Below are 17,022 nucleotides of genomic sequence, written 5' to 3'. Positions count from 1 at the left end.
CTCTGTAATTTCAACACTCACCTTTATCCCCTTTGTCTTTGTACAATGGCACTATGCATGCATTCTGCCAATCCTCAGGCACTTCGTCATGAACCATACATACACTGAATATCCTCACCAACTAGTCAACAATACAGTCACCCCCTTCTTAAATAAATTCCACTGCAATACCATCCAAATCCGCCGCCTTCATCTTCCGCAAAGCTTTCACTACCTCTTCTCTATTTACCAAACCATTCTCCCTGACGCTCTCACTTCGCATACCACCTCGACCAAAACACCCTATATCTGCCACTTTATCATCAAACACATTCAACAAACCTTCAAAATACTCACTCCATCTTCTCACTTCACTGCTACTTGTTATTACCTCCCCATTAGCCCCCTTCACCAACGTTCCCATTTGTTCTCTTGTCTTACACACTTTATTTACCTCCTTCCAAAACATCTTTTTATTCTCCCTAAATTTAATGGTACTCTTTCATCCAACTCTCATTTGCCCTTTTTCACCTCTTACATCTTTTATACATCTCCCAGTCATTTACACTATTTCCCTGCCAAAATTGCCAAATGCCTCTCTCTTCTCTTTCACTAACAAACTTACTTCATCCCACCTCTCACTACCCTTTCTAATCTGCCCACCTCCCATGCTTCTCATGCCATAAGCATCTTTTGTGCAAGCCATCACTGCTTCCTTAAGTACAACCCATTCCTCCCGCACTCCCCTTACATCATTTGCTCTCACCTTTTTCCATTCTGCACTCAATCTCTCCTGGTACTTCTTCACACAAGTCTCCTTTCCAAGCGCACTTACTCTCACCACTCTCTTCACCCCAAAATTCTCTCTTCTTTTCTGAAAACCTCTACAAATCTTCACCTTTGCCTCCACAAGATAATGATCAGACATCCCTCCAGTTGCCCCTCTCAGTACATTAACATCCAAAAGTCTCTCTTTCACACACCTATCAATTAACACGTAATCCAATAATGCTCTCTGGCCATCTCTCCTGCTTACATGTGTATACTTCCATATATCTCTCTTTTTAAACCAGGTATTCCCAATCACCAGTCCTTTTTCAGCACATAAATCTACAAGCTCTTCGCCATTTCCATTTACAACACAGAACACCCCATGTACTCCAATTATACCCTCAACTGCCACATTACTCATCTTTACATTTAAATCACCCATCACTATAACATAGTCTCGTGCATCAAAGCTGCTAACACCTCACTCAGCCACTCCCAAAACACTTGCCTCTCGTCATCTTTCTTCTCAAGACCAGTTGCTAAGGCACCAATAATCACCATCTCTATACACTTTCAGTTTCACCCATATCAATCTACGGTTCACTTTCTTTAACTCTATCACATACTCCCTCAATTCCTGCTTCAAGAGTAGTGCTACTCCTTCCTTTGCTCTTGTCCTCTCACCAACGTATGTATTTATATTTGTCGCTGTCTCCCGCATTAGCGAGGTAACGCAAGGAAATAGATGAAAGAATGGCCCAACCCACCCACATACATGTCCACACACGCACATATACATACCTATACATCTCAACATATACATACATATATATATACACACACAGACATATAAATATATACACATATACATAATTCATACTGTCTGCCCTTATTCATTCCTATCGCCACCCAGCCACACATGAAATGACAACCCTCTTCCCCCAAATATGCACGAGGTAGCGCTAGGGAAAGACAACAAAGGCCACTTTCGTTCACATTCAGTCTCTAGCTGTCATGTATAATACACCAAAACCACAGCTCCCTTTCCACATCCAGGCCAGGGAAAATGAAACACGATAAGTTCCCAAGTGCACTTTCATGTAATAACATCATCAGGGGAGACACAAGAGAGAAATATAAGTCAGTTGATATACATCGAAGAGACGAAGCTAGGACGCCATTTGGTAAACATGTGATTCATGTTTACCAAATGGAATCCTAGCTTCGTCTCTTCGATGTATGTCAACTGACTTTTATTTCTCTCTTGTGTCTCCCCTGATGATGTGATTATTACACGAAAGTGCACTTGGGAACTTATCGTGTTTCATTTTCCCCATGGACTCATAGGAATGTATGTATATGTGCATGTGTAGGTCTTTATGTGTATACATGTGTATGTAGGTTGGTTGGACCATTTCTCGTCTGTTTCCTTGTGCTACCTCGCTAACACTGGAGATGGCGGATAAGTATAATATATGTATATGTCCGTGTATGTGGACGGAGGAGACTACAGATATTAGATGCCATTCACATCAGAGGGAAAGCACCTGTCATTAACATTCAGGCTAATATGACCACCATCATACAGCTCTTTGATGGCCAGCTAATTGGACATAGACCTAATGCCATTTTAGGACAGATGGGACACGTCACTGATCCGCCACATGCTATCAAGTCCACCTTTTCTAGAAAGGAGCTTCAGTAATTCATGCACACAAATGACTGAAAATTGCCTTGACAATGATGAGATTAATGCCATTACAAAGAGAAAAGAGTTCAAAGCAACTTACATCCTTTCCAGACATTCCAATGTCTGGTGGGCTAAAGGAAGGAGGTGTAGCTTTGTCAAATGCATCAAGAGCCATGTGGTACATCAGCTGCAAGATTTGCACAACACGCACAAGTGACACTGGAATTTCTGGAGGTGGTCTGAAAATAAACAGAAGATACAATACATTTCATCTGCAATCATAACTTGATTTCTGTTAAAGCTGTTTAATGTCACCATGGCTGTGAAATGTTTTAATAGAAAGAGCACTACTCAAGTGAGATGGTGGGTTATTCAAGTGAATATTCGAAAAACAAGGTTAAAGAAAGGAAGGAAGTCTTCATAGAGAGGTTGAAACTTTCAAGAATAAATAAAAACAAAAAACCAAACAAAAAAAACATGCATATGAGGAAAAAATGAGTCTCGATGAAAAAAATATAAAAATCTAAGGAAAATACTGAAATAATGAGGGACATAAACTATTGCACAAAGTAGGTCTTCATTATAAGCAATAGATGATAAAATTCCGGAAGACTACTGTATACGTACAAGAGGTTGAAGTCTTTATGAAATGAATTGAGCATATTAATGATATCAAAGATATGCCTTATGAGGGCTGAGAAAATTTAAAATAGAATAAGGGAAGTTACCGCAAAAGAACATATAAGAAGAAATGTAATGTACATACAAAAATGAAAATGTCAGATATAAAAAGGGTGGGCAATACAACAGTGAAGAGTGGAGGTGAAGCTGCTGTTGATTAAATCTGGAATGTTAATGCTATCACAGGAAAAAAAGATCATATATTTATCCCTGGGGATAGGGGAGAAAAATTCTTCCCACGCATTCCTCACGTGTCACAGAAGGTGACTAAAGGGGACGGGAGCGGGGGACTGGAAACCCTCCCCTCCTTGTATTTTAACTTTCTAAAAGGGGAACAGAAGAAGGAATCACGCGGGGAGTGCTCATCCTCCTCAAAGGCTCAGACTGGGGTGTCTAAATGTGCGTGGATGTAACATGTTTGAGGAAAGGAACCTGGATGTTTTGGCTCTGAGTAAAATGAAGCTCAAGGGTAAAGGGGAAGAGTGGTTTGGGAGTGTCTTGGGAGTAAAGTCAGGGGTTAGTGAGAGGACAAGAACAAGGGAAGGAGTCACACTACTCCTGAAACAGGAGTGGTGGGAGTAAGTGATAGTGTAAGAAAGTAAACTCTAGATTGATATGGGTAAAACTGAAAGTTGATGGAGAGAGATGGGTGATTATTGGTGCATATGCACCTGGGCATGAGAAGAAAGATCATGAGAGGCAAGTGTTTTGGGAGCAACTGCGTGAGTGTGTTAGTAGTTTTGATGCACGAGACCGGGTTATAGTGATGGGTGATTTGAATGCAAAGGTGAGTAATGAGGCAGTTGAGGGAATAATTGGTGTACATGGGGTGTTCAGTGTTGTAAATGGAAATGGTGAAGAGCTTGTAGATTTATGTGCTGAAAAAGGACTGGTGAGTGGGAATACCTGGTTTAAAAAGAGAGATATACATAAGTATATGCATGTAAGTAGGAGAGATGGCCAGATAGCGTTACTGGATCACGTTAATTGATAGGCGTCCGAAAGAGAGACTTTTGGATGTTAATGTACTGAGAGGTGCAACTGGAGGAATGTCTGATCATTATCTTGTGGAGGCGAAGGTGAAGATTTGTAGAGGTTTTCAGAAAAGAAGAATGTTGGGGTGAAGAGAGTGGTGAGAGTAAGTGAGCTTGGTGAGGAGACTTGTGTGAGGAAGTACCAGGAGGGACTGAGTACAGAATGAAAAAAGGTGAGAACAAAGGATGTAAGGGGAGTGGGGGAGGAATGGGATGTATTTAGGGAAGCAGTGATAGCTTGCGCAAAAGATGCCTGTGGCATGAGAAGCGTGGGAGGTGAGCAGATTAGAAAGGGTAGTGAGTGGTGGGATGAAGAAGTAAGATTATTAGTGAAAGAGAAGCGAGAGGCATTTGGACGATTTTTGCAAGGAAATAATGCAAATGAGTGGAAGATGTATAAAAGAAAGAGGCAGGAGGTCAAGAGAAAGGTGCCAGAGGTGAAAATGAGGGCAAATGAGAGTTGGGGTGAGAGAGTATCATTAAATTTTAGGGAGAATAAAAAGATGTTTTGGAAGGAGGTAAATAAATTGCGTAAGACAAATGAACAAATGGGAACTTCAGTGAAGGGGGCTAATGGGGAGGTGAGTATTTTGAAGGTTTGTCGAATGTGTTTGATGATAAGAGTGGCAGATATAGGGTGTTTTGGTTGAGGTGGTGTGCAAAGTGAGAGAATTAGAGAGAATGATTTGGTAAACAGAGAAGAGGTCGTAAAAGCTTTGCAAAAGATGAAAGCCATCAAGGCAACGGGTTTGGATGGTATTGTAGTGGAATTTATTAAAATGGGGTGACTGTATTGTTGACTGGTTGGTAAGGTTATTTAATGTATGTATGACTCACGGTGAGGTGCCTGAGGATTGGCGGAATGCTTGCATAGTGCCATTGTACAAAGGCAAAGGGGATAAAAGTGAGTGCTCAAGTTACAGAGGTATAAGTTTGTTGAGTATTCCTGGGAAATTATATGGGAGGGTACTGATTGAGAGGGTAAAGGAATGTACAGAACATCAGATTGGGGAAGAGCAGTGTGGTTTCAGAAGTGGCAGAGGATGTGTGGATCAGGTGTTTGCTTTGAAGAATGTATGTGAGAAATACTTAGAAAAGCAAATGGATTTGTATGTGGCATTTATGGATCTGGAGAAGGCATATGATAGAGTTGATAGAGATGCTCTGTGGAAGGTACTAAGAATCTATGGTGTGGGAGGCAAGTTGTTAGAAGCAGTGAAAAGTTTTTATCGAGGATGTAAGGCTTGTGTACATGTAGGAAGAGAGGTAAGAGACTGGTTCTCAGTGAATGTTGGTTTGTGGCAGAGGTGTGTGATGTCTCCATGGTTGTTTAATTTGTTTATGGATGGGGTTGTTAGGGAGGTGAATGTAAAAGTTTTGGAAAGAGGGGCAAGTATGCAGTCTGCTGGGGAAGTGAGTCAGTTGTTCGCTGATGATACAGCGCTGGTGGCTGATTCAGGTGAGAAACTGCAGAAGCTGGTGACTGAGTTTGGTAAAGTGTGAGAAAGAAGAAAGCTGAGAGTAAATGTGAATAAGAGCAAGGTTATTAGGTACAGTAGGGTTGAGGGACAAGTCAATTGGGAGGTAAGTTTGAATGGAGAAAAACTGGAGGAAGTGAAGTGTTTTAGATATCTGGGAGTGAATCTGGCAGCAGAGGGAGCCATGGAAGCGGAATTGAATCATAGGGTGGGAGAGGGGCGAAAGTTCTGGGAGCATTGAAGAATGTTTGGAAGTCAAGAACATTATCTCGGAAAGCAAAAATGGGTATGTTTGAAGGAATAGTGGTTCCAACAATGTTATATGGTTGTGAGGCGTGGGCTATAGATAGAGTTGTGCGGAGGAGGGTGGATGTGGTAGAGGTGAGATGTTTGAGGACAATATGTGGTGTGAGGTGGTTTGATTGAGTAAGTAATAATACGGTAAGAGAGATGTGTGGTAATAAAAAGAGTGTGGTTGAGACAGCAGAAGAGGGTGTTTTGAAATGGTTTGGTCACATGGAGAGAATGAGTGAGGAAAGATCGACAAAGAGGATATATGTGTCAGAGGTGGAGGGAATGAAGAGAAGTGGGAGACCAAATTGGAGGTGGAAAGATGGAGTGGAAAAAGATTTCGAGTGATCAGGGCCTGAACATACAGGAGGGTGAAAGGAGTGCAAGGAGATACCGGGGTTGACGTGCTGTCAATGGATTGAACCAGGGCATGTGAAGCATCTGGGGTAAACCAGGGAAAGTTCTGTGGGGCCTGGATGTGAAAAGGGAGCTGTGGTTTCGGTGCATTATTACATGTGAGCTAAAGGCTGAGTGTGAACGAATGTGGCCTTTGTTGTCTTTTCCTAGCGCTACCTCGCGCACATGAGGGGGGAGGGGGCTGTAATTTCATGTGTGGTGGAGTGGCGATGGGAATGAATAAAGGCAGACAGTATGAATTATGTACATGTGTATATATGTATATGTCTGTGTATGTATATATATGTATACGTTGAGATGTATAGGTATGTATATTTGTGTGTGTGGACATGTATGTATATACATGTGTATGTGGGTGGGTTGGGCCATTCTTTCGTCTGTTTCCTTGTGCTACCTCGCTAATGCAGGAGACAGCAACAAAGCAAAATAAAAATAAATATATAATTAATGATCAGACAGAGAAAAGCTACTGCTCCATCATATAAAGGTAAAGATTATCAAAATAACTATGCAAATTACATGTGAATAAAATTTATTACAGGGATGACATGGTACTTAACAAGAATAACTTTGATTAGAGGGTTTTCTGAACTCCCTTGTAAAGGAAAACCTGTGGATCTAAGGAGGAAGGAGTATACAAGATCTTTGCACCTTTGCAGTAAGCTCTAGAGATAAAGAAGAAAAAGGGAAAAGCATTCATGGATTTACAGAAAGCATATAATAAAATTAATCAGAAAGAAATTTGAGAATTTCAATTCCTATGGCATTCATGGAAGACTGAGGATTCCAATAAAGCAACTTTCTGGCAGTTCCTCACTCTAAACATATCACCACTGCCATGGCATCAGCAAACAATGCCTGACACATCTACTAGGCACCACCAACCCCAAACAAAAGGCATATCTGCTCCCTCCAAGACCCTTGCATTTATCTCCTTCACCATCCCATCCATAAACAGACTCAATAACCATGGTGACATCATACACCACTGCTGTAGACCTAATTTCACCCAGAACCACTCACTCTCCCTCCTTTCTACCTATGACATATGATTGATTCCCTTGAGAAAAACTCCTCACTACTTCTTATAGCTTTCCTCCCAGACTATATATTTGTAACATCTTCCACAAAGCATTTCTGTCCACTCTATCATATCCTTTCTCCTGACTGATAAATGCCAATTACAAATACTTTTGTTTCTCCAAATATTTTTCATACACATTCTTTACAGCAAACACCTGATCTGCCCATACTCTACAAACACCCTATATCATCAGATATATTCAACAATTCTTCTCAAGATTCATTCCATCTCTTCTTCACCTCATCTCTGTCTGTTACCACTTTCCAATTTGCCCCCTTCAAAGATGCTTCCATCTTTTCTCGTTTTTCTCACACTATTAACCTCCTCCTAAAACTGTTCTTATTCTTCTGGTTTGCTGAAACTCACTCATCCCAACTCTCATTCACCCTCTTTTTCAGCCTCTGGATCTTCCTTTTGACCTGCTACATTCTCATACATCTCCCAATCACACACATTGCTGTCCTGTAAGTATTGCCCATATATCTTTCATCATCCCACCACTCATTAAAAGTAGGGGAAGAAAAGGCCTCTCATTCACATCCACTTTCTACCTAGGATGTATAATGCATCAAAACCAGAGCCCCCTATCTACAACCAGGCCTCACAGACCTTTCCATGGTTTCTCCCTTTCATACATATTCAGTATTTCTTGGCTCCATCCTCTGTCCTTTCTTTTGGAAAGAAATAAAGGAGAGGAGAATTTCCAACCCTCCACTTTTTTTTATAACAAGCAGAGAGTTCAAAGATGTACAATGCATCAAAACCAGAGCTCCTTATTCACAACCAGACTGCACAGACCTTTCGATGGTTTCTTTTTTTTGTGCATATTCAGTATTTCCTATGTAAGCAATAAAGATTCAATCACTGAGTCTCAGAGGAAAAAATATTTGTAAGGCTCCATTCTCTGTTATTTTTCTTGGAAAATAATAAAAGAGAAGAGAATTTCCAGCCCTCCACTCTTTTTAAAACTCACAAAGGAATACATAAGCAGTATTCTTTCTACCCTATCCCATTTATTCATACATATATACATCAAAAAGCAACAAGAACAAGGAGAGACAGGGCAAAAGTCTGAAACACCAATTAGTCAACATAAACATAGTGTCAGTGGTAATCAGCATAATACTACCTTGTTCGAATATAAAGCCTCTCTTTGTCAATGGGTTGAACCAAGGTATATGAAACAGTCAGAGGAAACCATGGCAAGGTATGGCTGTGGACAGGAGGGGTTCTGCTTTTGGTGCACTACACAGGACAGCTAGAGAATGGTAAATGCAAATGAGGCCAATTCTATGTTCCTGATCTGCATCACTATGCAAGAAATGGTAATCAAGTATGAAAAAAAGAAAATGATAATAATGTTATCTATAATAATAACAATATTCATCACTATAATAACAATAGTGCTAAAGATGGAATACGTACAAATACTCTAGAATTGGGGTGGTAAATATAGTATGAAAAGTGTTCAAATCAACTCCATCCATCGAAGAATGTACTGGTGTGCTAACATTAGGCTCTCCACCCTCGCTAGAGCTGAGTGACGGTTCCATCACTTCCTTAGATGGATCCTGAATGTGGGTCTCTGTCATAAAGCATCCTAGGAGCCGCAAAGTATCACAGAAACTGGTATAACAAATCTGGAGAGGAAAGAAAGACTGTATCAAACACTGAACATCAATATTCACACCTACTTACTGATATAATCAATTAACCTTTATATCTAAAAATTCTTCCAACTTCTCCCTCTAAACCTTGTTCTCTTCTTGGCAGTGAACACCTCTTTCTTGATTTATATGTGCAATGTCATGATTCTTGCTGGGGTGAGGATCTGTGAGAAGTGGGGGCATGTTGTAAGGAAGAAAGGAGAGGTAAAAGCCTGGCAAGCAAGAAGAATCAGAAAGAATGCAAGAGGTAGCATGAGAGGAGGGTGGTGAAAAGTTTAAATGGAAGTGAAGTAAATGTCAGAATGCAGTCATGTGTAAATGAGGCATTTAAAATGTTTAGAGAAAGACTACCTAGGCCTGTAGAATTAGCAGTTACATACAAGGTCACGAGATTTAGGTACAAAAGGGAAAATGCATGGTGGACAGATGAGAATAGAAATGCAGTGGAAAAGGAGAAAAAGGCATATGGTAGATTGCTTGAAAGAAATGTACCAATGGAAGTTAAGCAAAGGAGGAGGGTGAATATAAGAAGAGTAAGTGGAATGTTAAGAGGCTGACAGAGGTAAGAAAAGAGTAGATGAAGATTTTGGAAGACAGTTGAGAGAAAAGTTTAGGGAAATGAAAAAATTTCACTAGAAGGAAGTGAAAAATGAAGAGGTGTACATAAGAAAGGAAATGTAAGCATGAGAAGTAAGAAAAGGGAGTTGCTGAATCAAAAGGAGAAAGTGAAAGGAAAATGGAAAGAGTATTTTGAAGAACCAATGAATGTGACGTGGGAGAAGGACAGCTAGCAGTTTTCATGCATGGGTAGGAAGGAAGAAAGGAAAAGGATTAAAGTGCAAAGGCCTACAGCTAGAAGGGAGGTAAAAAGGATAATAATGTGGCTGAAGGTAAGAAAGGCACCTGGAGCAGATAGGATTATGCCTGAAATGCTGAAGTATGGAAGAGAAAGTGTGATAAAGTGGATGCATTTGCCAATCAATTTAGTATGGAAACAGAAGGTTGTGCCTCAGGAATAGGTGAAAGCAATTATTGTTCCTTTATTCAGAGGAAAAGGTGCTAGATAAAAAATAAAAAAAAAGGTGCAAAAGATGTATGTAGCAATTATGGGGAATAAGTCTGTTAAGTACACCAGCAAAAAAACGTGCATGAGTGTTAATTTATAAAGTAATGGAAATGACTGAATGAAGAATAAGTGAGGAGCAATGGGGTTTTAGGAAAGGTAGGGGATGTGTGAATCAGATTTCTGTGGTGAAAATGACTATGGTAAAACTTCAAGTGAAAACATATATGTAGAATAGATATATCTGGAGAAAGAACATGACAGGGTTAATAGAGATACCTTGTGGAAGGTTTTGTGAATATAGGGTGTGGAAAGAAGCTACTAGAAACAAAGAAGTTTGGATCAGCAGAATAAAGCATGTTTGCAAGACGAGAGGGGAGGTGAAGACTGGTCTGCAACAGGGGTTGTATAATATGTTAATGGATGCAATGGTAAAAGAGTTTAATGCAAGTGTCTTGAAGAGAAGGGCAAGTATGAAGTCAATTAGGGGTGAAGGGGCCTGGAAAGTCAGTTAGTTGTTGTTTGCTGATAACTCAGTTCTAGAGATAGATTCCAGTGAGAAACTGCAAAAGTTGGTGTATGAGTTTAAAAAAGTGTGTGCAAAGAAAAAGCTGAGTAAATGTGTGAGTTTGAATGGAGAAAATTTTGAAGAAGGAAATGTTTGTTACATGGGAGCAAATGGAAACATGGAATCGGAAATGAATCATAGGGTGGGTGAAGGGGTGAAGGTTTTGGGAGTAGGAGTAGTGACATGATGTTACAAGTGGAAAATTTCACACCTGACCTCACTTACCTATGCTGGACTCTGATGCTCTGTTGGCACCAGTTTGTTAAAAACCACTGTCAATGTCAGACCTATGTGCATCACTCACTGTGTCTTTTGCTTATTCTCTGCTGTGATGTAGTGGTCCTAACAATGCTATACAGATGCAAGGCATGGGATATAAATGAGGACATGTGGAGGAGGGAGGATGTGTTGGAAATGAACTCTTTCAGGACAGTATGAGGTGTGAGGAGGGATGATCGAATAAGTAATAAAGGGGCAAGACAGTATGGCTGAGAGAAATTAAGAGGGTGCACAGAAATGGCTGGAGCACATGGAGAGAATGAGTGAGGAAAGATTGGTAAAGAGGACATATTAGTCAGAAATGGAAGGAACAATAAGATGGGGGAGACCCACTGGGAGATAAAAGGACAGAGTGAATAACATTTTGAGTTTTCAGGGCCTGAACATGCAGCAGGGTGAAAAATGTGCACAAAAAAGTGAAATGGAACAATGTGGTATACGGGGGAACTAAAGGACTGAAGCATGGTGCATAAAGCAGCCAGCAAAAACCACATAAACGGTATGTAGAGCCAGGCTGCAGATAGAGGGCCAAGGTCTTGGTGTAATACACATGACAGCAAGAGAACGGATGTGTCAGAGTGAGGCCTTTTCTTCATCTGTTCCTCACTGATATGGAAAATGGTGAAAAAAAAAAGGATATATAAGGAACATGCATGAAGTGAACAAAGAAACGTTTAAAAAGTTACTCATGTCTGAAGTCAATCCCTGATGAACTTCAAAGAGGAAACTATTTGCAAAGTTTCACACTGTACAGGTACACAGCAACCCAAGCAAGAAGTGTGCACTATGTATTAGCTCTGACACTTTGGCTAAAGCTCACTGTATGTACTTGTATGAATACATGTACCTTCTTCATTTTGCACACCTCTCCATCTAAACACCCATCCTTTCCACTACTTAAAAAAATTAATCACTTAAAAATTATATCTGAATAAAAAGAGTGAGAACAGGTAAAAAGAACAATATGGATAGAAGTGCATTTTAAGATTTTTTTTAAATGACTGCAAAGTTGCCCGTCGAAGAAGTTTTACACAAATCACCCATCAGCAGAATATGAGATGGCACATGGATTACTAAACGCTAAACATAAAAGTAATAGATGAGATAATAAAAGCTAAAATCCAAAATTACTATTCTTCACTGATACTGGCTTGATCCCAGTAACTTGCAATTCTTACTTTCAGCTACAGCTTACCTCCTGATGGAAAAATTTGGCATTGGCAGGCTCATATCTCATTGCTGTGGTAAGTGTGTTAAAAACATTTAGCAGAAGAGTGAGAATCTGCCGTGAAGGTACAGTGCTCCAGACTTGTGGTACGATGTCTCCCAGACTCCCCTCTAAGCTCACAAGGGCACTCATTACATACACAAAGCCCCCAACCTTGCGGAACACGGTTCTTGTTCGATGAGATTCTTTCAGGCAAACCAAAAGGGACTGAAAAAAAAAAATGCTTCAGTGCATAATTTCTTCTCTTCATTCAACTGTACAACAGCTGTATAGGTCATATACTTTATATTTGTTGAAATACTTTATCTTCAATACCATAAAAAACATGGTGCCTCTAATGTCAATTGGATTAAGAAATTTTACAGACTATAAACCAGCTCTATTAACCCCCAAAATGATAAGCAAGATTACAGTTGGTTACCTTGAGGATATCAATCTTGAGCTGCAACTCTGTTGAAGGGGCAGAATGGAGTAAGCCCAGCAAAGATTCCATGTCATCATCACTACCACTGGCCAATATCAGCTGTTGCATTACACCTGAAATATCAAAAATTAACAAACTTCATTGTCTACCTACCTATCTATATACATCTCTGATGCCCACTGATCCCTGTCCTTACATGCCTCCCTCACATACACCATTCCACACTTTCTTCCAACATTTCTCTCCCTCCAGTATTCTTCAACCCTATTTGCCCATGTTACAGGTGGTCTTCCTTTCACATCAACCCCTTTAAATGTACTATTATACACTCTTATAGTGAACTCCCACTCTTGCATTCTTTCCACATGCCTAAACCACCTTTAAGTTTTACATTTCACCCATGCTACCACTTCACAACTCATTCCCTTTGCATTCCCTGCCATAGCACATCTCTCATACACCCTTCCATTTCTTTCTTCATTCCATTCAGTCACACCATATGCTTTTCTCAAATAGCTAACTTCCACAGACTGGATTCTTGATCTCTGTGACTCACTCCATGTCCATGCTTTGGCTGCACAGATCAGGGTTGGGAGGACTATGCTGTCCCTTAATCCTGCCTTCACTTCCATACTTACACCTCTACCCTTCGTTATTCTATTAAGGGACCCAATGACTCTTCTACCCTGTACTGCTCTCACCCTTAACTATCCTTTCATAGCACCTAACTTACCCAACACAGCTCCTAAATACTTAAATTTTCTCACCTTTTCCAGTCTTTCTCTCCCCATATCCAAAGCACAATTTAGTAAATCTTCCTTCACTCTATATCGTCTTACAATATCTATACTTTATTGTGTTTACTTTCAAACACCATTACTTTATTTTTATTTGCATCTACCTTAAGAGCAAGGTTATTAGGTACAGTAGGGGTGAGGGTCAAGTCAATTGGGAGGTGAGTTTGAATGGAGAAAAACTGGAGGAAGTGAAGTGTTTTAGATATCTGGGAGTGGATCTGTCAGCGGATGGAACCATGGAAGCGGAAGTGGATCATAGGGTGGGGGAGGGGGCGAAAATTTTGGGAGCCTTGAAAAATGTGTGGAAGTCGAGAACATTATCTCGGAAAGCAAAAATGGGTATGTTTGAAGGAATAGTGGTTCCAACAATGTTGTATGGTTGCGAGGCGTGGGCTATGGATAGAGATGTGCGCAGGAGGATGGATGTGCTGGAAATGAGATGTTTGAGGACAACGTGTGGTGTGAGGTGGTTTGATCGAGTGAGTAACGTAAGGGTAAGAGAGATGTGTGGAAATAAAAAGAGCGTGGTTGAGAGAGCAGAAGAGGGTGTTTTGAAATGGTTTGGGCACATGGAGAGAATGAGTGAGGAAAGATTGACCAAGAGGATATATGTGTCAATTGCCTATGCTTAGACACATTGGAAAACATACAACCATCTGCAACTCCTCTTCATTCTCATCAAACAACACAGTATCATCCACAAACAGGCTTGCCACTTGCCACCATATCTCATCACCACAGCCCATCTCTGCACCCCTTTTCCCTAGTTTTGTTTCCATCTCTCTTGTCACTCCATTCATATACATAATAAAAAGCCATTGTGAGATCACATAGCCCTGCCTCACACTTACATGTACACTAAAGCTTTCACTCAACTCTCCATCCACTCTTATGCATGCATTTGCTCCTCTATAGAAGGCAGGGCAAATGAGAGTCGAGGTGAGAAAGTATCATTAAATTCTAGGGAGAATAAAAAGATGTTTTGGAAGGAGATAAATAAAGTGCATAAGACAAGAGAACAAATGGAAACATCGGTGAAGGGGGTTAATGGGGAGGTAATATCAAGTAGTGGTGATGTGAGTAGGAGATGCAGTGAGTATTTTGATGGTTTGTTGAATGTGTTTGATGACAGAGTGGCAGATATAGGGTGTTTCAGTCTAGGTGGTGTGTGAAGGGAGGGTCAGGGAGAATGGTTTGGTGAACAGAGAAGAGGTAGTAAAAGCTTTGCGGAGGATGAAAGCCAGCAAGGCGGCAGGTGTGGATGGTACTTCAGTGGAGTTTATAAAAAAAAGGGGGTGACTGTGTTGTTGACTGGTTGGTAAGTACATTCAATGTATGTATGGTTCATGGTGAAGAGCCTGAGGATTGGCAGAATGCATGCATAGTGCCATTGTACAATGGCAAAGGGGATAAAGGTGAGTGTTAAATTTACAGAGGTACAAGCTTGCTGAGTATTCCTGGGAAATTATATGGGAGGGTATTGATTGAGAGGGTAAAGGCATGTACAGAGCATTAGATTGGGGAAAAGCAGTGTGGTTTCAGAGAGCATCAGACTGGGGAAGAGCAGTGTGGTTTCAGAAGTGGTAGAGCATGTGTGGATCAGGTGTTTGCTTTGAAGAATGTATGTGAGAAATACTTAGAAAAACAAATGGATTTGCATGCAGCATTTATGGATCTGGAGAAGGCATATGACAGGGTTGATAGAGATGCTTTGTGGAAAGTATTAAGAGTATATGGTGTGGGAGGTAAGTAGCTAGAAGCAATGAAATGTTTTTATCAAGGATGTAAGGCATGTGTATGAGTAGGAAGAGAGGAAAGTGACTGGTTCCCACTGAATGTTGGTTTGCGGCAGGGGTGCATGATGTCTCCATGGTTGTTAAATTTGTTTATGGATGAGGTGGTTTGGGAGGTGAATGCAAGAGTTTTGGAGAGAGGGGGCAAGTATGCAGTCTGTTGTGGATGAGAGGGCTTGGGAAGTGAGTCAGTCATTGTTCGCTGATGATAAAGCACTGGTGGCTGATTCAGGTGAGAAACTGCAGAAGTTAGTGACTGAGTTTGGTAAAGTGCATGAAAGAGGAAAGCTAAGAATAAATGTGAATAAGAGCAAGGTTATTAGGGTCAGTTGGGTTGAGGAACATGTAAATTGGGAGGTAAGTCTGAACGGAGAAAAACTGGTGAAAGTGAAGTGTTTTAGATACCTGGGAGTAGATTTAGCAGCCTCTTATGATCTTTCTTCTCATGACTAGGTTCATAGGCACCAATAATTGCCCATCTCTCTCCATCCACTTTCAGTTTTACTCATATCAATCTAAAGTTTACATTCTTACACTCTATCACATACTCCCACAACTCCTGCTTCAGGAGTAGTGCTATGACTTCCCTTGCTCTTGTCCTCTCATTAACCCCTGACTTTACTCCCAAGACTTTCCCAAACCACTCTTCCCCTTTACCCTTTCGCTTCATTTCACTCAGTGCCAAAACATCCAGGTTCCTTTCCTCAAACATTCTACCTATTTCTCCTTTTTTCTCATCTTGGTTACATCCACACACATTTAGACACCCCAATCTGAGCCTTCTAGTAGGATGAGCACTCCCCGCATGACTCCAGCATACATACACATATGTATGCTGGTCCCCGTAGGGGTCAACAGAAGGACCTTAGGTCAAGCCAGCTATATCTGTGCTAATTACCATAAAACTTACACCTCCGATGACTTCCCACTTCACTTATCCCATTATGTATAAAATCATGACAGATAAAAAATCTCACAAACAATTAGCATATAGCAACATTAAAATAAGGGCTGATGGACGGTCTTTCACATGTAGCACCTTCTCATCAGGGGCTCTACCTGCAACTGACCCCCACTGGTTGCAGAAAATATACCGTAACGAGAAACAATGAGAAAGTCGAAACGACTACGTATAATGTCTCACTGGAAACTCAAAATCATGGGGGAAACAGGAATTTTCTACGTTTTCAAACAGCCTGATGGTGTAAGGCTACCTAATTAGATGTGAAGAATAAAATTAAGATATTTATCAATGTCTTGATAGTTATACAACTGTAGTTAACATCAATTTAACGAGTTAATTAAGTTCAGTGAAAGAACCATATCCAAAACATAGTAGTTTTTCATAGTTTCTCTTCTTACTTGACTGAACCAGCAGTCTTCGAGGATATCTCATATGTATGAAGTGAGGTACAGAACTTTGTTGTTTATCCCTGAAATTGCATTTTCAGGAGGACAGGATCTCACCAGTACAATTCTGAGGCTTTTATAGTTATTTTCAAGATGTCACTTCCTTTCATTCCACTGTATAGTAACAGAAAATATGGGACTTGAGTGATGGAAGCTGTTCCGATTCAAGTGTGTCTTGGGTAATGAATTCACATAAATACTCTTTAAGAAAGTTCCTTAGGAGAAAGTGTGATCAGAAACAAAGATTCTTATATCAAAAAGGCTATGCAAGTTCTGTTATTGATTTAAGGAGTACTGATTCACGATCATTAGGGTGAAGTAGTAGGTAGAAACATTTGACAAAAGCATTAGGTATAAGTAGTCAGTGG

The 17,022-nt window shown here is 40.4% G+C and overlaps 1 protein-coding gene across 4 annotated transcripts in view; it reads right to left on the bottom strand.

Moving 5' to 3' along the window:
* bchs (WD repeat and FYVE domain containing 3 bchs) overlaps positions 1-17,022 on the bottom strand; it is a 404,120-nt gene that overhangs the window by 300,574 nt on the left and 86,524 nt on the right. For all 4 annotated transcript variants that reach the window (XM_071686608.1, XM_071686607.1, XM_071686603.1 and 1 more), the window contains 4 exons: positions 12,652-12,767; positions 12,198-12,437; positions 8,851-9,065; positions 2,541-2,679 (listed from right to left, as the gene is read on the bottom strand). In XM_071686608.1, coding sequence (XP_071542709.1) covers positions 2,541-2,679; positions 8,851-9,065; positions 12,198-12,437; positions 12,652-12,767 — 710 coding nt within the window. The remainder of the gene's footprint in view (positions 1-2,540; positions 2,680-8,850; positions 9,066-12,197; positions 12,438-12,651; positions 12,768-17,022) is intronic.

This window comes from Panulirus ornatus, chromosome 42, assembly GCF_036320965.1.
Source record: "Panulirus ornatus isolate Po-2019 chromosome 42, ASM3632096v1, whole genome shotgun sequence".
Taxonomy (NCBI): domain Eukaryota; kingdom Metazoa; phylum Arthropoda; class Malacostraca; order Decapoda; family Palinuridae; genus Panulirus; species Panulirus ornatus.
Note: the sequence above shows the minus strand (reverse complement) of the source record. Positions and strands in the feature narration are given on the sequence as shown.